At 45.6% G+C, this 23,209-nt stretch overlaps 1 protein-coding gene across 3 annotated transcripts in view; it reads right to left on the bottom strand.

The window, feature by feature from the left end:
* The window catches only part of LOC147625307 (uncharacterized), a 99,245-nt gene that overhangs the window by 70,447 nt on the left and 5,589 nt on the right, over positions 1-23,209 (bottom strand). For 2 of the 3 annotated variants that reach the window (XM_086818635.1, XM_086818637.1), the window contains exons 3-7: positions 13,131-13,368; positions 12,839-13,034; positions 12,641-12,695; positions 11,440-11,590; positions 11,041-11,340 (exon numbers count right to left, since the gene is read on the bottom strand). In XM_086818635.1, the coding sequence (XP_086674761.1) occupies positions 11,041-11,340; positions 11,440-11,590; positions 12,641-12,695; positions 12,839-13,034; positions 13,131-13,368 (940 nt within the window). Of the gene's footprint in view, positions 1-11,040; positions 11,341-11,439; positions 11,591-12,640; positions 12,696-12,838; positions 13,035-13,130; positions 13,406-23,209 lie in introns of all 3 variants that reach the window. The other variant, XM_086818636.1, reaches the window with a different exon arrangement.

Here is a 23,209-nt window from a genome sequence, read left to right as displayed (position 1 = left end):
TCCGAGGAGCTACTCTACCCTTGACCACATTTTCACCCTCCATCACATCATCAAGGAGGGTAGAGCACGACGTCAGAGGATTTATTGTTGCTTTGTGGATTTCCGCAAAGCTTTTGACACTGTACCCTGAGCCCGCCTCCTACACTCTCTACAAGAGATAGGAGTCAAATCTGACATGATTTGGAGCATCATCGCTCTCTATGAGTCCGTCACTGGACGAGTGAGAGCCCCAAGAGGTACATCACAAGAGATTTCCAGCACCATTGGCGTGAAACAGGGCTAAACTCTATCACCCACTCTTTTTGGCCTCTACATTGATGAGAGCTCGAGCTTTATTGACGGATTAGGCGGGGCTGGTCCCACACTGGCAGGCATATTGATCCCCATACCACTTTATGTAGACGACATTGTCCTCCTCTCAGATTCAGCCAAGGGGTTTCAAAGATAGTAGGATGCCTCACAGGACTTTTGCACTCAGCGGGACCTCTGTTAACCTTGGTAAAACCAAGGTAATGGTCTTCAATACTTCTCGCCCCTTCACATCCACATTGAGCTTCACATATAGAGGGGATCCTATGGAGATTGTCTCATCCTATGTCTGCCTTGGTGTCACTTTCAGTGGCCCACACTTCACCATGCTTCTCGCAGCACATGCCAGAGTGACACAGGGACATGCAGCCTTGAGCTTACATGAGCGGCAGTGCTTCCAGGCACATTTCCAAGAGCTCAGAACAAAGGGTTGGCTTTTTGACACCCTCGTCACACCAACCTTGATGTATGGAGCAGCCTTTTGGGACCAGATTTATCCGATGAGGATTGGCAACGAGTTGAGAGGCCCAAGGTCATGATGTTCTCCCGTACGATCCATAGTTAGTGAACCATCAGTCCCACACCAAATCATCCAGGCACAGTTTGCTTCAGCCTCGATGGTAGTGGATGCACTCTTCCAGACAGTCACCTACCTCCATCGCATCAGTCACATGGACCCCCACAGATACCCGAGGCTTGCCATGGAGTCTTGGAGACAGCTAGCACTTGAGAGCAACTCTGGAGTATGGTATGCATTGGTTTCCACTTGGTTCTCAGTATAAGGGCTCCACATGGACCGCCTACCACCCCTTCACTATAGGTTGGACTCCCCTTTTCTCCGGCTCTCTCACGAGGATACCAACTAGGTTATCCGGTTAGATCTTCTTAGCCTCTACACCCATTGTACATGGATCACAGCTCCGGAGCACCCAACGAAGATGAACTTCTACAGAGATCACTTCCTCATGCTCACTGAGGATGGATTCATCAAGCAGCCAGGCGACCTGAGTGTTCACATGTCTCATGCCATGCGGATTGCGATTGGCCAGTTCCGGGTTTCATCCCACCGCCTCAAAGTGGAGACAAGTAGAGCTGAGCGCATGTTCAAAGCCGGGAAGCTCATACGGAGGCCTAGAGAGGAGAGGGTCTGTCGATTATGCACACACAGAGGTTGAGATGGAGGAGCATTACACATGCTACTGCCCAGTATACTCTGAGATCCCCGAGAGGTTTCACTATCTGTTTCGTAAGGGATTTCGTTCACTCTCCAAGATCATTGACTTCCCAGACCAGCGTTGCCTAGGTCTCTTCTTGCTTGAGCTCCACAGACACAAGGACAATTGCTTGAGAGCTTCGGCCCCAGCCACCCCGCCCCCTCCCCACTGAGTTTCCATGATGAGTTTCAATGGACAGTTTTGTATCACCCCAGTGAGATAGCTATGTTTATGTTTTGTTTATGTTTTAATTTCCATTGCACGATGAGATATGCCACATGGACATTCTTGTATCACTTTGGTCTCATAGGCCCATTGTTGTTTCAGTTTTAGTTAGTTGTTTAGTTGTTTTTAACTTTTCTTACACAGACATTGTCCCAGCCCCTACGCAGCAGGGAATTACTCTGTAGAGAGCAGAGACACTCAGAGCCCACAAGAGACAGAGGACACCTGGCTTTCGGACACCACGCGTATACCAGAGAGAGATGACAGAGATCAAAGCTCAATTTCACAGAGAGGGTGCGGAGCAACTGGCTCGCTTCAGAGCAGACCCAGGCATGTTCTTCAGGGAGCTGTGGAAACCCCTTCATTGATGTATACCATTCTATACCCCCAGTATGGTACAGGATGGAGCTAGCTAGGTTGCATATCATGATTGTATACTCCATGCATATAGCTTTGCATTCTCCTAGTAGTAGAGCTCCATCACCTCCCCCACTCATTGTACTTATTGCACACCCAGATTCAGCTTTTTTAGTTCAGTACTTTTTCATTTTGTTGGGATGACAGAGGATACCCCACACACGTACACTGATTTGTCTCATAGGCCGAGTTCGGTCTTTTGGAAGACGTTAATAAAATCTTTCTTTCTTTCTTTCTCTCTGTAGAGAAACTGATGGAGTATACACCGCAGAGATCTACAGCTTAATGAGTGCAAAGGATCCACAGAGGCCATTAGAGCAGAGCTCACACAGATCCTGACAGAGGCTTTACATACAATTGCAGCAACGGCCTTCCCACACACGCAGCCCACAGTACGACCACGTCCTGGGAGCATGCCCCAAAATAGTTGGTATGATGATGACTGTAGGGAGCTCAGAGCCCGGCTACAGAGAGAGAGGGCCACAGGTGTTACTACATATAGACAGTCACGCATCATCTTCCGATCCCTCATTCGGCGGAATAAGAGAGCATTCTTAGCTCGGCTGGAGAGAGAAGGCCTGGAGATTGCTTAGAGTGCACCCCCCGCCTCCGGCCATTACCTCTCCAGATACATGGGTCGAGTATGCAACCTCCCTCTACACAGTACCAGAGCAGCCACAACTACTGAACCCTCCAGAGCCTTGTCCACCCACTTCTACCTTCTTCACAGCAGAGATGGTGAGGAGGACCATCAACAGATTGCATACAGGGAGGGCACAGTATCATGAGGGCATTGTAGCCGAGCATTTCATACATGCTAGAGATATGATTGCAGACTTGCTAGCTCTCATGTTTAATAGAGCCATGTGTGAGGGGTTTCCTAGGACTTGGAGTACTTCCACAATTGTGCCGGTACTCAAGTCTGGAGATCCGAGCCTGCCGACTAACTACCGCACCATTATGATTGGTCACTTGCTGACCAAGCTATATGCCTCTACTCTTGAGCATGAGTTGAGCAGATGGGCAGAGAGACAAGGGGTCCGAGCTCAGAGACAGGCCGGTTTCAGGAGGAGATTCTCTACTTTGGATCATATCTTTACCCTCAGGGCTATCATTGAGGAGGGCAGAGCACATGGGAGGAGGATCTACTGTGGCTTTGTGGATTTCCCCAAGGCCTTTGACACAGTGCCCAAAGCTAGACTGATGCGCAGGCTGCAAGACTTGGGGGTTCCATGTGAGCTCATTTGGGGTATTATGGAACTTTATGAGACAGTAGTTGGGCAGGTGCGGACTTCAGAGGGTCTCTCCCAGCCAGTACACTCCACTATAGGGGTGAAACAGGGCTGCCCGCTCTCTCCGACTCTATTTGGGCTATACATTGATGAGATCTCTGATTATATTGGGACACGAGGGGACATAGGAGCCCAGTTGGCTGGCACTTGGACTCTGCTCTTATATGCTGATGATATTGTGCTTATACCAGACTCACCAGAGGGTATGCAGAGGCACTTGGATACTTTACCTGCTTATGCACAGGACAGTGGGCTCTCAGTTAACCTTGGTAAGACCAAGGTTATGGTGTTTAACAGATCAGCGCCTATTTTCACATATGGGTAGGAGACAGTGGAGTATGTTGACTCATACACATATCTTGGAGTGGTGTTCACTGGGCCCACATTTTCCATGAGGGGGGCAGCAGAGGCCAGATTGACTAGAGGATATGCAGCACTAGGAGGTCTAGAGAGGATGTGCTCACAGGTACAGTTTCAGGAGCCACGCACTAAGCTGTGGCTTTTTGACACGCTGGTCACATCGGCTATGCTATATGGAGTACAGATCTGGGGGCCTAGCCTAGATCGTCACAGTCGATCAGGACGCACATACAATGGATGGAGATCGATGGAGAGACCACTTGTGTCCATGATCTCCAGGATGATTCGGGCTAAGGCCTCGGTACCCCATGAGATTATCCGAGCCGAGATGGGAGCACCACCGATCGTAGTCGAGGCTCTTGCCAGATCAGTGTCCATTCATAGCACCTGGGAGCTTCCCCGACACCGGTATGCACAACTTGCTTTATAGTCCTCTCATCAGCTAGCCATGGAGGGAGACACTTCATGTTGGTATGCGTAGATAGCATCCTGGTTTGAGCTCCACGGGTTCAGCTTAGACAGACTTCCACCCTTCCAGTACTCTATAGAGGGCCGAGGCACCCTCTCTCACCTTGACACATTCTGAGATTAGCAGTCATCAGACAGGACCTCATTCAATTGGACACTACGAGGACATGGCTAGAGCCCTCACAGGAGTTAGGGACGAAGATGGCTTTCTATAGAGACCATCTTCTCCGCACCATTGAGGATGGCTTTATACTTAGACCGAGCTACATGGATACCCATTTGTCTCATAGATTGAGGTGCACCATTGGGCAGATCCGCACCTCTTCACATCAGTTAGAGATAGAGACAGGCAGATTTAGAGGCATACCTCCAGGGGACAGGATATGTCAGATTTGTTGGATAGAGCCAGAGACGGAGGAGCACTACATCTATCGCTGCACAGCATATTATGAGATTCGAGGGCGCTACCATTGCCTTTTCAGAGAGGGATTTGGACCACTGGCTAGAGTCATGGACTATTGTGATCAGCGATGCTTGGGTTTTTATCTCCTGGAGATCCGCGGGCTCAGAGAGTCCATTATGAGGTGCAGACGCCCGACTAGCAGGGAGTCCACACAGAGACAGATTACTGACTTCTTTAGAGGGACTACCCGGGAGGACACACAGTCGACAGCCCAACTGTGGGCACCCCGTGGGACTCTAGTTGAGAGAGCTATCCAGTTGGGCAGATCCAGACGCCCGAGGGTTCACAAATCCTTACATCAGAGACGGTGCCTACACCGGAGGATTCAGAGCATCATTGCGAGGCATCGGGCTCGTCCGACCAGGCATCTCGATATCCACGCCATCCGGCAAAGACCCATGCTAGAGCTCCTAGGATGATTACCACTCCAGCCATATACTGTTGTACTCACTGTCACTTTTGTACTCCCCCATATTCATGTATTCATGTAATCCATGTACCCCATTTTGACTAGTAGCATTAGCTTCCCACTCTCCCTAGTTGCTGCTTCCGGATGCTCCCTACTGATGTATTGTAGGGCTAGATACTTACCTTCATTTCTTTTCTTTTCCAGATACTGTATCAGATGTCATATGGTTGTAACTTTGGTCTCATAGGTCACTTTGGCCTTTTAAAGACGTTAATATAACATTTCATTTCATTTCTCTCCCATTTTCTTAGAGGGAGCTCCTATTTTGTTGGATGATGATCTCACGAGGATGCAGCTAGAGCATAGGAGAGCTTGCATGCCACGAGTCTTACACGCGAGGAGAGAAGGCAAGAAGGCCTTCTATCGAGATGGTCGGGTCATCATTGATGGCCGGCCCATGGATTAGCGGTTTGGGGCCTATGGGACACAGACCCGGCCACTGACAAAGATACACATGGCAGTATGGAACTGTAATGGTTCACTCTGGGTGCAGCCTGGACGACTCGAGCATGTTATGATGAGGAGAGACATCATACTTCTGACAGAGACACATCAGAGCCCAGAGAGAAGGCTACCTCGAGTAGAGGGATTCCAGTGGGAGTCATCATACAGGAGGACCACACGCCAGGGTACCTCGAGAGGGTCGAGAAGAGTAGCATTTCTATTCAGACAGGAGCTACAGGGGAGACTGAGAGTGGTAGCACAGGATCCAGAGGCCACATACATGTGGATCAGTTTACAGCTCTCACAGGACAGGGTTATATACATAGCCCTATGTTACTTTCCTCCATCAGGATCCTCCTATGTCATTACAGAGGACATGCCACAGGAGGAGGAGACAGGAGCCGCGCCATCCACTTAACTGCCAGAGGAGATTATGCAATATTCTACACTAGGGAAAGTATTTCTTACGGGTGACTTCAATGCCCACACACAGAGCAGACAGGGTGAGGTGTATGACTATGATGACATGGAGATCCTCCACCCTGTGGATCCATAGGAGATAAGGGCTAGTCGGGCATCAGAGGACATTATAGGGACCACTTACTAGAGTTGGGAGCCAGGCATCGTCTCGTTATTTATAACGGGATGCTACAATGGCCGGGATCAGGAGGGCTGACATGCTTCCCACATGGGGGTCATACACGGACCGGAGGCACGGTGGTGGACTACGTTATGGGATCTTTGGAGGCATCACAGCTTGTCACCTCATTCTCCATCCCACTCGTCCTATTGGGGCAGATCATACATACTTGGCATTTTCACTAGCCGGATCACCAGTATCACCAGCCCCCCACACATACCCACGCCACACACTACCATCTACTTCACACATGACATGGCAGACATATACACTGGCAAAGTAGAGGATGGGCTCCTACTCATGGATCCCCTCGCACCTATGGATACCATTACAGCCCAGCTAGCATCACTCCTACACACGGCTGCATTACAGAGCTTCCCACATCGTGTCCACTCAAGAGAGCCTGCGAGATTTGGGACTATGCCCCAGAACAGATGGTATGATGACCAGTGCAGAGCCCTATACTCACGGCTCCGCATTCAGAGAGCCTTGGGAACCATCACAGAGCAGGAGTCGAGGAGAGAGATGAGGAGACTTACTCGCCGCAAAAGGCTGGCCTTCGCAGAGATACACCATCTAGAGATCTTCCATTTCTTCATGAGTAGAGATAGCCCTATCTCATGGCGGCACTTCAGAGAGCCCCGGACACCGACACCCATTGCAGACCCACAGACATGGCACACATATGCAGAGGGCCTATACCACACCCCACAGCAGCCACCTATACCTCAGCCACCACAGGAGCCTCGACCTACCACAGCTAGCTTCTTTACCCACTCAATGGTAAAGGAAGCTATCCGCCACCTACAGCATGGACGGGCCGCCGATCATATGGGCCTCCAGGGTGAGCATCTCATATATGCAGTAGATTCTTTGGCTATTTTTCTTGCACACCTGTTAAACAGGGCACTAATAGAGGGTTTTCCTGCGGAGTGGACGATGCACACCATTGTGCCGATCCACAAAACAGGGGATATGCTCGATCCGAGCAACTACAGGACGGTTATGGTTGGCCACGTGCTAGCCAAACTCTATGGTGCAGTGTTGGAGCAAGAGCTTAGCTTATATGCTAAGCGAGCAGGTTTACGCTCATCAGGGCCGGCAAGCTTCAGGAGAGATTTCTCTACCACTGACCATGTATTCACTTTGAGATGTATGATTGATCAGGCCAGAGTGAGGAAGAGAAAGCTCTATTGCTGCTTTGTGGATTTCCGCAAGGCATTTGACACAGTACCAGGAGAGAGGCTCTTTCAACGCCTGCAGTCTCTTGGCATACCAGCAGATATGACATGGGGCATCTATGCATTATATGAGCAGGTTTTTGGGCAAGTCAGATGCCCAGGAGGTATGTCCGAGACTACTGGTAGCACCATTGGTGTGAAGCAAGGATGCCCACTTTCCCCCACACTATTTGGGTTATACATTGATGAGGTGGCTGACATCATTACACGGGGAGGCGGAGATGGAGTTGATCTAGTAGGTACCTCAGTACATATTATGCTTTATGCTGATGATATTTTTATAGTGTCTGAGTCTCCAGGAGGTCTACAGCAGCATCTACATGAACTCCATGATTTCTGCACACAGAGGGGTCTTACTGTGAACCTTGGGAAAACCAAGGTTATGGTCTTTCATACATCGAGACAGGGCACAAGTCAGCTGACATTCACTCTCGCAGGACGCCAGGTGGAGGTGGTGACATCATACGTGTACCTAGGGGTTACCTTCTCTGCAGCAGCCACGCGCTTCACCATGGGCTCAACAGCCACAGCTAGATTGACACGGGGATATGCAGCATTGGCTAGGCTAGAGAGACAGTGCCACCAGGCGCATTTTCAAGAGCCCGGGACGAAGGGTGGCTATTTGACACATCAGTCACACCGGCACTGATGTATGGAGCAGCGGTATGGGCGCCAGGCCTTGCTACCCATTGTTGGATACAGATAGAGAGACCACAGGCCCTCATGATGGCACGCATGATACGCAACAAACCGTCAGTACCTCATGACATTATCCGAGCAGAGTTTGTTGCGCCTCCTATGATGGTAGAGGCCATATTCCACACTATATGCTTGCTAGACAGATTCAGAGAGAGGCCACAGGACAGATTGTCATACAGAGCTTTTGAGGCATCTAGACAGCTGGCTGAGGCAAGAGACAGAGGATCATGGTATGCACAGGTCACACATTGGTTCTCACAGCATGGCCTAGACATGGATCATCTACCACCATTCCAGTATGACAAGGATGCACCACATATCCGTCTCTCTCATAGTGAGAGGAACGGAGTATTGAGACAGGACCTATGGCAGCTCTATACACGAGAGACATGGATATCGCCTACACAGCCTCTTCCACCGAAGATGCTATACTACAGAGATCACTTCATGAGTATCACTGATGATGGATTTATAGAGAGGCCTAGATACATGGAGGGCTTTTTACCACACGGCTCCCGAGTAGCTATTGGTCAGCTTAGAGTCTCATCACATCGATTGGAGATCGAGACTGGCAGAGTAGCACGGATCCCCCGAGAGGAGAGGGTATGCAGATTGTGTAGAGAGGAGGTGGAGAGTGAGGAACATTATGTATGCAAATGCAGAGCATATACAACCATGAGAGAGAGAGATGCCATTTTATTCAGAGAGCCACATTCCCTACGCCAGATCTTTGAGGCAGCAGACTAGCGCATACTGGGGAGATTCATTCTAGACATACAGTGTCACAGAGACACATCATTACACGCTCAGACAGCTCCAGAGAGGGGACGACAGACACAGATTACTACATTTTTTCAAAGATCCACCCCACTCCCAGCCCCTACACAGCAGGGAATTACTCTCCAGAGAGCAGAGACACTCAGAGCCCGCAGGAGACAGAGGACACATGGCTTTCGGACACCACGCCTATACCAAAGAGAGATGACAGAGATCAGAGCTCAATTTCACAGAGAGGGTGCGGAGCAACTGGCTCGCTTCAGAGCAGACCCAGGCATGTTCTTCAGGGAGCTGTGGACACCCCCTTCATTGATGTATACCATTTTATACCCCCAGTATGGTACAGGATGGAGCTAGCTAGGTTGCATATCATGATTGTATACTCCATGCATATAGCTTTGCATTCTCCTAGTAGTAGAGCTCCATCCCCTCCCCCACTCATTGTAATTATTGCACACCCAGATTCAGCTTTTTAGTTCAGTACTTTTTCATCTTGTTGGGATGACAGAGGATACCCCACACAGGTACACTGATTTGTCTCATAGACCGAGTTCGGTCTTTTGGAAGACGTTAATAAAATCTTTCTTTCTTTCTCTCTCACGCTACCCTGCTCGCACTGCGCACCCTTGCTGTGCTGCGCTTGGCGCTGCCTGTTCGCGCTGTGCTCCGCCTATTCGTACCCACCGCCCAAGCTGCGAGCTGCCCTACTCGCGCTGTGCTGGCCTGTCCTGTCCTCCATTGCCAGAGTACTCTCTCTCTCTCTCTCTCTCTCTCTCTCTCTCTCTCTCTCTCTCATTCGCTTCGCTTCTCTTCGCTGTTCACTGTTATGTTTACTGTTCGCTTCGCTTTCACCCCCCCCCCCGGCTTCGCTTCGCGGTTCCCTGTTCGCTTTGCGCCTCTGTGCATAGCCGCCCTCTCTGTTCACTACTGCTGCCCACTTCGCTTCCGCCTCGCTGCCAGGCTGGCGCTATGCTGGCACGCCTGCCTGCCCGGTAGGCTGTGCGCGTGCGCCTCCCTTTTCCCACGAACCCTGGCTCAGGCCCACAAGGCAGCAACATAACTCTCTCTCTCTCTCTCTCCTCCCTACCTGTGGGAAGGGCTACAGAGTAATTTAGAGGAATGGCCCCGAGTCTCCAAGAGAAACTCGAGACCCTCGAGACGGCAATAAAGGCACTAATCACGGAGAACAAGAAGACATCCGATTCCAACCTCAATGAGGTGGAGAACAAAGTACACCGGCACATCATGGCCCTCGAAGCACGGGTCACGGACCTTGAACAAGAGAACACAGCACTCAAGGAGGAGGTGAGTGCATTGAAAGTGGAACTGGTAGATATAGCCCACCAGCATATGTGATGCCTATACATGCTTGTCAGGGATGATGGCAATCATGTAGAGAACATGAGCAGCTTCTCAAGCATTACCTCCTCAACACTTGCTACAATCATTCCACTCTAGACTACCATTTGCCATGAAGATCTAAAGTTTTAAGAATAAATGTCACAAACCTGAATTCAAAGAAACCAACGCCATACTCCCCCAGTGAGGGGCCCACTTATTCAGATCCCTGCCATGAAAAGGCTGGGGATGAATATGCACATATTTTGTCAAAGATTGCTCAAGTGGCAAATTGATAAGTGAAGAATGCACATGAGTGTTTTAAGAATAAATGTCACAAATCTTAATTCAAAGAAACAAACCCCATACTCATATTCTCCTCCTTCAGATTGTTAAGTGAAGAATACACATGAGTTCTCTTTGACTCAGAATGGATAATGGACTACAAACAATGGCTTGGCTTGCCATGTAGCATTGCACACACCTTACTAGGCCTGACTTATCAATGACACTTTCCTTTAGCCATAGAATGGCTCCACACAACACCCAAACATATTCACAGATCAGACTCACAAATATTTCTTTACTGAGAAAGATACTTCATCTGCATTCAAAGTACAAGGAAACCGGCAGCTAACAGGAATTTCCTTAAAAAAGCGAGTAGTACTGCAAACTGATTAATACCTTTGTCAGGAAGAAACCGATCACTGATGTATCGATCTGCAAGCAATGCTGCCTCATTATCTGAGATTCGAACCCCATGGTGTGGCTCGTAGCGCTCACGCAAACCTCGAAGTGTAGAAACTGTCTCTTCCACCGATGGCTGGTCTACATAAACTTGTTGAAAGCATCGCTCTAATGCTGGATCTTTCTCTATGTATTTTCTGTACTCATCAAGGGTTGTTGCTCCAATACATCTAAACTCCCCTCGACCAAGCATCGACTTCAACAAATTCCCAGCATCCATGGCTCCATTTGTTGCACCTGCAACAAGACCTCACAACTGATATTAGATAAACCCCTTAAATCAGAAAAGAATCCATCCTAAAACATCATCATAAGTACATGGATGTATATATTTACCTGCCCCTACAACAGTGTGTATCTCATCAATGAAAAGAACAATTTGAGCATCTGAATCTGTAACTTCTTTAAGCACAGCTTTCAGCCTGTCCTCAAACTCTCCACGGTACTTTGCACCAGCAATTAGAGATCCCATGTCCAGGGATATAAGCTGCCATCAATTTGCAAAGATAATCTCTCTTCTCTCTCTCTCTCTCTCTCTCTCTCTCTCTCTCTCTCTATATATATATACACACACACACACACACACACACACACACACACATACACGTATGTACTATGTATGTGTGCATGTGTATGTATGTAGTATGTATGTACGTATGTGCGTATGTATGTGCATGCATGTATGTATGCACGCACAGGTGGGTGGATGAATGGATGTACGCATGCATGCATGCACACACTCTATAGTTATACTCCATAGTTATGTTAAACGGAAACAGAAACGGAATGGCAATTTTGAGGGGGTTTAAACGGGGAACACCATGTCAGCAAGGGAGTTGCAAAATTAAAGGGGGCGGAGGAGAATAAGAGGGGGCAAAGAAACACATGGAGATGAAAGAAACTGGGAGGGTATATGACGGGAGACTCCAGGAAAGGAGATTGGTGAGGAGAAAAAAAACAAAAGAGAAGCTAATATTGACTGAGGGCTTTTGCATGGGAATCTGTAGATGTTATCAGGAAATGGCCGACATGGCAAGGAAATGGCTGAAATGACTGCCGTTTTGGAAATGGAAACCCATATATACATATGGACACACTGTATATTATAGACATACATGCAAACATATGTATACACATACATACCTATGTAGAGATACATACAAACATGTGTGCGCGTACATATAGGCATTCTTACTCTTACACTCATATATATAGACATATATTCCCATACATACACATATAAACATATAATCCCATACATTCACATATATATAGACATAAATACACACTTACACACACACATATATATTATAGACATATATTCCCATACATACACATATATAGTCATATATTCCCATACATACACATATATAGACATACACACACAAATATAGACATACCACACATCATACAGACGTATATAGATAGATAGATAAATATGGATGCATACACAGACATGCAAAGAGAGTTAGCCAACCCCTTTTCAAGAGATCCAACTACAAAATAGAATACACTAGCTTCATGGTGAATCTCATACTGTTCTGTTCATCAATGCTTCTGGAACATCCCCCTGTACAATTCTTTGTGCCAACCTGCAAAAGCAAAAAATAATAATAACAAGTGATTAAAATTCTGATGTGCTACCGAAAAAACAAGATGCCTTTCATACATCATACTAGCATCTTCTTTGTACTTTTTCTAGCAAGTTAAAGGATATTCAACATCAAAGCCATACCCTTCAGAGATTGCAGTCTTTCCAACTCCAGGCTCTCCTATCAGAACTGGATTGTTCTTTGTCCTTCTTGAAAGGATCTGAATACACCGCCGAATCTCATCATCTCTCCCAATAACCAGACCTAACTTGCCTTGCCTAGCCATTCCAGTCAAATCCTTCCCATACTTTTCCAAAGCTTCATACTTTCCCTCAGGATCTGCAAAGAGGAAAAAAAAACACCTTATGATGACTGAAGAAACAAATACTTGGAACTCGAATGTGTACAGCAAGCCCTGGATTAAAAATGGCATACCTTGATCTATGACCTTCTGAGTCCCTCCAATCGCCTGTACAGCTGAAGCAAGGGCTTTTTGGCTGATCTGAAAATCTTTGAACAACTGCTGACCAAAACGCTTGTCTTGCACAAAGGCAAGAACCAAATGCTCAACTGATATGAATGAATCACCGTATTCCTTCTTGAAACCTCTAGCTCTATCGATTAACGCCTCCAAATCACGACCTAACATGGATCCACTGGTTTCACCAATAACCTGTGTCATGAGCAAGTAGCTCTCTAAGTCCCTTAGACTTAGTGAGTCGTGAAGATGCTCAGCAGGCAGCAATCTTAGCCCTTGTACATTGTGAATCGTGAAGATCTCACAAAAGAAAAAAATTATGTGTCCCAAGTAGGTAACAATTTTAGCCCCGCACATAACTAGTCATTAAGATGCTCTTTACATTGCTAAAAAAAAAAAGAGGAAATTAGCAGGACCTATATATACAAATGGAAAGTTCAAGTTTTTTTTAAAACTTATCAACAAACTTGAGTGTGATCTTGACTCAATGAGAGTCTACTCACAAAGCTTCAAAACATCAACTCCATCATGCATAATTTAATACACCCTGCTAGGTGTGAACATTCCTGAATACTGTCTTGTGAAATAGACAGCACGTCAACACTTAAGCAATGGACACGGCATTAAAGCAAATAACAAAGCTGAAAGTAGAACTGCACAACGACACCACTACTGGGGCTGCGAACAGGCCGACTCACCAGGCCCCCCCTCAATACTAAGTATTTTATTGAAGTATTTTAATTTGTACCAAGTTCCGAGGGCCTCAAGCCAAATAATCCATTTAAGTGCATTATGAAAGCATACTACCCAAAAAAAGTATTTGTCAGGGAAGTAGTCAATGTTGGACTCGTCCAAAAAAGTCAACATAACGTGGCCACCAGCCTCATACACCTGGAGGGCAGTGAACGCGAAACAGTCATTCCGAGACCACGCACAAATAGGCGCTCTCGTACTAGAGCCTAGCTCACACCCTCACAGAGACTGTGGCTCAAGCCTCCCTAGTACGAGTACACAAACAGGTACGAGTAAACGAACACGTATTGGTACGTGATGTCAATAGCAAGTACTCAAATAGGTACACTTGGTGCCAGTTCAAAGCACATACATCTAGTACTGTAGATGTAGGGTGATATTCAGCAAGTACTTGCAGGTACACTAGGGTTTTCAGCATGTAATTGCAGGTACAGTTAGGGTTTCAGCTTGTACTTGCAAGTACAATTATGATTCAGCCTGTACTTTCAGGTACAGTTAGGGTTTCAGCCTGTACTTGCAGGTAAAGTTAGGGTTTCAGCAGGTACAGCAGCTACACAGGCAGGTACATCTGTGGCTACAGCAGCAGGTATAGAGTCGGGTATTACTGGTGCAGTGGTACGAGAAGTTCAGCAGGCACACTGTACGGTAGGTAGCAGAGAGCACATTGAAGCTAATCGACTTGCAGATAGAGAGCAAGGGAGAGAAGCTAGTCGACTCTTCCCAATGGATGTAGGAAGGCTGCAAATCTGAGGCTGAGAGAAGGGGCTGATTGGGACTGTTCTAGACTATGTATGAATGCTGAAAATGAGTATGAATGCTGAGTTTTACCTTCACCAAGTGGTTGTAGCAAAATGATGCATATGAGGATGCTGAAAACTGTATGAATGCTGAAAACGCAAGGGGTTCTGTAGGCTGAATGCTGTAGATGCTGCGTTTTACTGACGGAAGGCTGAATTGCTCAAGCGTTGATGCTCCTATATGGTGATGAGGAAAACACTGAAGGCTGATGTGCTGAATTCTGCAATCGCTCATGCTCCTTGTGCTGAAGGCTCCAAGTGTTTGAGTTCTTCAAGGCTGATTATGATATGAATGATGAATGGATGATATGCTCAGCTATTTATATGGACAAATGATACTGGTCGGCTGGCTACAGAGCTGGCCAACTGCATCTATCCTGAATAAAATAGATAAATGACGTAAAAATGCCCAATAAATGTTGTAAATTATGGGAATAATACTGGATAAATTCTAATGAATGCTAGATGTTATCTAAAGGCTTCTACAATGGTCTAAATGCAGTGGATGAATGCTATGCATTATGCAGAGTGCTTTCTAATGCAAACCCTAAGGCTTCTACTGACTCTACATGCATGAATGCATCTCTTCAAGTGGGTTAAGGGACTTGGACTGACTAACTCACTGTCTAAGGCTGAGAATGACCTACATAGCTCGTGCACGACTTATCTTGGACTGAGGATTACAATGGAGTCATGGCGTACAACAAATATCATCCTAAAAGGTACTAATAATGTACAATGTTGCACTGATGATGATGAGCCATCTTGTCACCATGCATTACAGTGCAAAGTGCATGTGACAAGGGCATTCGCAAAGTTCACGGGTGGGCGTCCCTTGCCCATAAACTGGACATGTCATCACAAGCAGTCGCACCGAAACAAGTCACGCAAATCAGTTTCAAGCAAGCAGAGATGTATGCACGTGCATTATGCAATGGATATATCTCCCGTTCCTAGAACCTATGAATAGAAGGTCTTCCTGAACATGAAACTAGCTCAATGACAAGCCTAAATGGAGATCCCTGATAGTGGGTTTCACGCATAATTGTTACGAGGCGCGCCTCTAACGGTTAGAGGCTTTCGAGGCGTACAAGGCTTTCGAGGCGTACGACTGCCTGATCGAGGCGTCCACCCCCCCCCCCCCAAAAAAAAAAAAAAACCCGCTAGTTTGAGTCTTTAGACGAGGGCTTTAAGGGCCCAAGGCAGCCCCTCTCACACACACTCTCTCTCTCCCTCATTCTCTCCCTCCCTCCCTTTAGCCTTTCTCAAGACCCAAAGTTCAAACTTCAAACTTCAAACACACTACGATGATAATGTTTTTTATACCCACTTTTGGAGCTCTCTCTATACTCTACCGGTTCATTTCAGTTCATTTCATTTTACTTTGTACCCTTGAATCTTGATGATGTATCCAGATGATGATGATGATGGACTATTTTGGTCTCATAGGTCATTTTGGCCTTTTGCATACGTTTAATACAACTTTCTTTCTTTCACACACACACTCTCTCTCCCTCTCATACACACCCTCTCTCTCCCTCCCTCAAGGCTCATACATACACACTCTAGTCTCTCTCTCTCTCTCTCTCTCTCTCTCAACTTTCACTACACACACACACACACACACACACACACACACACACACACACACACACATATATATATATATATATATATATATGTATACATGTATATATATATGTATACATATATACATGTATACATATATATGTATATATATATGTATACATATATACATGTATACATATATATATGTATACATACATATATATATATATATATATGTATACATGTATACATATCTATATGTATGTATACATATATATATGTATACATGTATACATATATATATGTATATATATGTATACATGTATACATATATATATGTATGTATACATATATATATGTATACATGTATATATGTATACATATATATATACATATATATGTATACATGTATATATGTATACATATATATATACATATATATATGTATACATGTATACATATATATATGTATACATACATATATATATGTATACATGTATACATATATATACATATATATATGTATACATGTATACATATATATACATATATATATGTATACATCTATACATATATGTATACATGTATACATATATGTATACATGTATACATATATATACATATATATATGTATACATCTATACATATATGTATACATGTATACATATATGTATACATGTATACATTTCATGTATACATATATGTATACATGTATACATGTATACATATGTATACATATATATATGTATACATATATATATATATATATATATAAAACAGACGCCTCTAACGTCGCTAAAAAATACGAGTCTTTCAAGGCGCATACCATACCCGCCTCGTACCGAACGCCTCTAACAACCTTGGAACTTCCACGTCTTAGCCACACTATGGGTGACACAAGGCCTAGCCTCCTATAGGTGACGTGAGTCTTGGCCTCAATACGAGCGACATGAAGCTCCCTGGCCCCCCATACCTTGGCATGAAATAGGGGCATACCACTTGGGCCGCCAAATGGTGACATCCCCCCCCCGGGTGGGCTTCTAAACAGAAGACCTCAACTAAAAAGCCTCTAGATACGCCTGAAGAAGCTGTGGGTAATCTTTGACGTAGTCTTCATCAACCCATTTTGCGTCTATAGGCAAATAGTTCTTGAACTTTACAAGGTATCTCCCAGAAAGCTTACCGGCGAGTAGCTTTCTCTCCCTGTGAAACACAATCTATTCAGGTTGAAGAACTTCCTCTAGCTCATCAACCTCTGGCGGCTCTTCTGTGACAAGCACTTCTGGCTCTAGACTCACATGAAAGGCATTGGGAATCCTCCAATGATCAAGCAATGCAAGCTGGAAAGTAACTTCATTGATCTACTTGATCACCTTAAAAGGTCTGTAATACTTGATAGAGAGCTTAGGGCATGCTCCCTCCTTTCCTAGCCTCTTACAGAGTCTTGCTTTCTCAAATTTCAGCAATACCCAATCATTCTCTGTTACATGCACTAAGCATAATTGTGATAACGCACAACAAGGCCTTCTTTATACCTTTATGTGGTGAGAATCTTTAGCATCAACTTTAGAGAGTAGAGAGAGAGGAGAGAATGAGAATGCAAAAGACGACACAATATTGGGTCCCAATACTCACTAAAGCCGCTCCCCCCCCCCTCTTCAAGCAGGAGTATTTGCTTATATTATTCTTTGGAGAAATGCAGTACAATGCTAAGTACAAGTGATATGAATGCCCAAAGCAAGGATGAGGAAGACCGTACATCGGCTGAGTATCCACCTAGTCTGAGGCTCTCCTGAAGACTCTTATGGCCACTAATGCAAGTGCAGATAGCTGTAGGACTGCACATATGCTGGATGACTGTGAAGAGGAGCTTCCTTACTTAGCCAGGAGTCGACTGGATGCTGCAAACTTTCTGTACTTTGCTGAATCCCTGAATAAATGATGTGGGACTGAGGTCATGATTTTATACCACCTCCTGGCTGCAGTCAGCTGCCTATAGGGGCTGTCGACCTGATAAATTTTCCCACAACTAAGTTTAATGATCAATCGGCTGCTGTAAATGTTTCCCACAACTGGATAATGCCAGTAGGTAGCATTTAATGCTTGGTCGGGTAATGCAAAAAGCCCAAGACTGCAAAAAGGCCCAGTCGGCTGCTGTACCTTCCAGTCGGCTGCCCATAATGCTGGTCGGGCTGTATCCTGGTTGGCTGCTAGCCGACTAGCCACATAAGCCACCAAGGGGCTTGGCCGACTACTTGTCAAGGGCATGGTTGCCCTTTGCAAGGCTAGCCCAAGTTGGGCTGCCTTGGGGATGGCCTTAGGGCTGGCCCCCTTCTATGTGTAATGAACCTAAACATGCCTACATGCATCTAATGCTAAGGTTGACAACTACATGCTTCTTAATGATGCTTTCTCCAAGTGGGTTAAGAGAACTGACATCTGACTAACCTCTAAAGCTCAGAGACTGACTAGCCTCTAAAGCACAGAGACTGACCTACGTAGCTCGTGCCTGACTATCCCTAGACTGAGGGCTCACAATGGGGTCACAGCGTACGAAAAATAATCCTTAAAAAGGTTCTACTTCTGTATGAATGTTGCACTGATGATCATGCCACTCTGTCACTGTGTACCCTAGCACAAGGTGCACTGACATTCCCTCCTGCTTAACTTGGCGGCAAGTTTAGGGCTTCCAAGTAGTCCGCCAACAACTGGGGGTACTCCTGAAAGAACTCTTCATCCAACCAAACTGCTTCATGGGTTCCGCGGTCTTTAAACTTCATATAGAACTGTCGTATTCTTCGACCGGAACGATGCTTCCATCTATGAAGGAGAATCTGCTCTGGCTCTATGACTTCGGCTTCGTCTATCATATCATTACAATCTCAAACGGGGCCTTTTCCGTGGAGGCATGCACTGTGTTATTGTATGCAAACTCTACCAACAGTAGATACTTCTCCCAAGCTATTTTCTAATCTGCAACATAGCATTTGAGCAAATCCAGCACAGCTGAATTCGCAGCCTCAATTTGCCCATCTGTTTGGGGGTGAAAAGCTGATGAGAAGTCAACTTAGTGCCCATATCATCAAATAGAGCTCTCCAAAAGAGACTTGTAGCCCTGGGATCTCTATACCCCACAATGGATTTAGGCATACCATGGTGTTTGAACACTTGTGCCACAAATATCTTAACCATATGGTCAGGCTTAATGGTCTTCCTGACCGGTAAGAAGTGTGCTTCCTTGCTAAACCTATCAACAATGGTCCAGATAGCATCATTGCCTTTGCTAAGTACGAGACAAATCCATGATAAAATCGATTGCAATAATTTCCCTTGGTTGTGAGGGAACTGACAAAAACTGACGCAAACCACGAGCCTTTTGCCTTTTTAACTTGACTTTCTGGCAAATGATACATGCACCTTCGTATGCCTCCATATCTTTGTGCATACCTGGCCAAAAGAAATAACGCGCTTCTGGAGGCTACAAACCAGCCATCCTTCGAGGGACAAGAGTCATACTAGAATAGGAGTGCAACCGGCATCTAAGAACCAACCACACAAGCAGAAAAAAAAAACCTCTCTTTTTTTCTTGGTTCAATCTCTTTACGAAAAGGCAAAGCTCTAATAACACTGTAGCATGCTGAAGCTTATAGACATTATACTTTGATGATGAATATTCAACACCTTGGTTCCTAATGATTGCACAATGAAGCGGAGATAAGAGTGCGAGAGAGAGAGAGAGAGAGAGAAAAAGAAAGAAAGATTTTATTAACGTCTTCCAAAAGACCGAACTCGGCCTATGAGACAAATCAGTGTACCTGTGTGGGGTATCCTCTGTCATCCCAACAAAATGAAAAAGTACTGAACTAAAAAGTAGAATCTGGGTGTGCAATAAGTACAATGAGTGGGGGAGGATGGAGCTCTACTACTAGGAGAATGCAAAGCTATATGCATGGAGTATACAATCATGATATGCAACCTATCTAGCTCCATCCTGTACCATACTGGGGGTATAAAATGGTATACATCAATGAAGGGGGTGTCCACAGCTCCCTGAAGAACATGCCTGGGTCTGCTCTGAAGCGAGCCAGTCGCTCCGTACCCTCTCTGTGAAACTGAGCTTTGATCTCTATCATCTCTCTCTCGTATAGCCGTGGTGTCCGAAAGCAAGGTGTCCTCTGTCTCCTACGGGCTCTGAGTGTCTCTGCTCTCTCGAGAGTAATTCCCTGCTGTGTAGGGGCTAGGAGTGGGGTGGAGAGAGAGAGGTAGAACAAAGACAAGGTACACCTCATTGGGTCCCAAATACCCTCTGAAGGACCCCTACCAAGGATTGGTGTATTTGCTTTATTGGATGATGAAAAAGACTAACTTCTTCCAAATCTTCCTTTGTCACGTGCACTCCCATCAGGTGTACAAGTGGCATGGCATCATCAAGCATTACTCAGGACATTTAAGCATTATTCAAGCATTTTCAGCATACGCAAACATATGTTTGGGGCTGTTTTCAGTACCAACATCAGTACATTAGCCATATTCAGCACATAAAGGCATTTAGAGCATTTATGGCATGTAGTCGGGGCTGTTATGATCAGCCGACAGCACCTCTACAGCAGTCGACAGCATTTATGGCATTTCTTGTAGGTCGTGAGCATCAAGGAGCTGGCCGACAGCTTAATAGCTGGCCGACCAGCATCATTCACACATATATATAGAAGCGCATCATTTCAGGTCATTTATCTTAGATCAGTATCTCCTAGATCATCTTCTCCTCAGCGTTTCCTTCTTAGGAAACAAGGAGAGAATCAGTTCGTCATCTTCCATCAGCGTATTCAGCATAAAGACAGCATCAGATCTCAGCTTTTCCTTCCCAGGAGACAAGGGAAATCAGCGGGACAGCAGTTCACTCAGCATATAGTCATCATAGGCAGCATATTCAGTCCATGATCTCATCTCTCCTCAGCGTTTCTCATCCGTGGAGCAAGGGAGAGGCAGATCAGCAGTTTAGCCAGCATATTCAGCACATGGTTCATCATTCCTACCTCCTACATAAAGGGAAGCTGTAACTCGCGGCCGGGGGACTAGGGCCTTTGGCACACTTGTTGATACCATCAATGCATATTAAAACATTTAAACATGGCCACAGCCTTAAAACATAAAAGCTGGACAAAACATCCACAAATGCTGAAAATGGAGCGCGCACGTGTGACACCGCATAGAGGCCGGAATGGGCCGACCCCCCCCCCCTTGGAGTGTTTTATTACCCAAGGAGAATAATATCATGTACAAGCTTTGAGGGCCTTACTCTCCCCACCGGAGATGCCGGATTATCCATATACAAATGCCATAACATAGCCCAACACGAGGCTACCAAGCCGGAACATAGGCTGGAGAAATGCCGAGCCAACAATATAATCCATATACCTCCGTGAGGGTACTGATTCTTCCCCAAAAACCACGGGTCTTCATGCAATAGAGCTGGTACAGCAAGTACAACTCTCCATTCAGCCGATACAGCAGGTACAATGGCAGGTATAGTCGGTATTGCAAGTACAATGGCTGGTACAACCGGTACGATGGCTGGTACAATAGGTATAGCAAGTACAAATGCTGGTACAGCATGTACAGTAACTAGTACAGCAGGTATAGTGGCTGGTATAGCAAGTACAAAAGCTGGTACAACCGGTACAATGGATGGTACAGTAAGTACAACAAGTACAAGGACTGGTACAACCAGTATAATGATTGGTACAACAGATACAAAGGCTGGTACAACAAGTACAATGGCTAGAAATCATAATAAATGATTAAATACCCTTGCCTTCAGTATTTCTTCGCGATGGAAGCCTCCAAAACAGTCCCCAACAGCCGGTATTCTTCATGGGCAGCCTTCAAGAGAGAGAAAGAGAGTAGCCATCATTAGGGCAGCCTGTAACGGTGGTAGAGGCTATTGTGCAGCAAGAGAGCCTCCATTAATGAAGAGAGAGGGATCCAATTTATAGATTTGGGACTCCCATGAGCTAAAATGGCAAGAGAAGGCTACAATGACAAGTGGAGAGCCACACAATAGCTGAAGTGACAAGTGTGAGGCCACTTGTCTCACTTTGATCCACTTTCTAACAAGTGTCAGGCCACTTGTCTCACTTTGGTCCACTTTCTTGCCACATGTCCCAATCTAAGAGATGGGTCCTTCCATAAACTTTCTCTCTAAAAATATCCCAACTGGTAGACATTCTGTCATAGGCACTTTGCCAACTCTTGGTATCTGCTTAATTCCAGATGTAATGACGCGAACAGAATTTCCATAGGAGTCGGGCCATAAATAGCAACTCTCCTAAATTTTAGGAATGTGGTCCTTTGTATTCTAGGATAATCCCCCATTCCCAAAGTTTATACTTTCCAAATATTTAGACATCCTGGAGTCCACTAGCCCCCTTTCATACTTGGAAATGTCCAGGCTAGTGACATCCTCCCCAGTTTCTTAAAAATTGTCTACAACTTTAAGCTTCAAGTCATATATTCAAGATATAATCATGTCCCATCAAGTGGGTGAGACAAGACAGTCTCAATATAACTGAAGAATCCATGTCCCAAAGAAATGGGTGAGACTAAATAAGTCTCCATAATACCAATATCAAAATCATGTCCCAAAATAAATGGGCGAGACAAATCAGTCCCATAAGTCCAGATATCATAATCCGAGCTCAAAGCACACAAACATGTGCCAATCCACATGACCCTTGGTGTACACATAAGTCCCTTGCCAACCAGGTACCATGTCCACTTTACCACTTGCACTCCGTGTTGGTACTCTGACCACACACCTTGGATGAGAGGTAGGCTCAAGTAACAAGATTAAACAATCACTCGCAGGCATAGATAACCTGGTGTTCCATAAGCATTTTTGCTACACATAGTTTATA

This window comes from Cibotium barometz, chromosome 24, assembly GCF_041138505.1.
Source record: "Cibotium barometz isolate CiBa-2024 chromosome 24, ASM4113850v1, whole genome shotgun sequence".
NCBI lineage: Eukaryota > Viridiplantae > Streptophyta > Polypodiopsida > Cyatheales > Cibotiaceae > Cibotium > Cibotium barometz.
The sequence above is the reverse complement of the archived record's forward strand: the minus strand, read 5'-3'. Positions and strand labels throughout refer to the sequence as shown.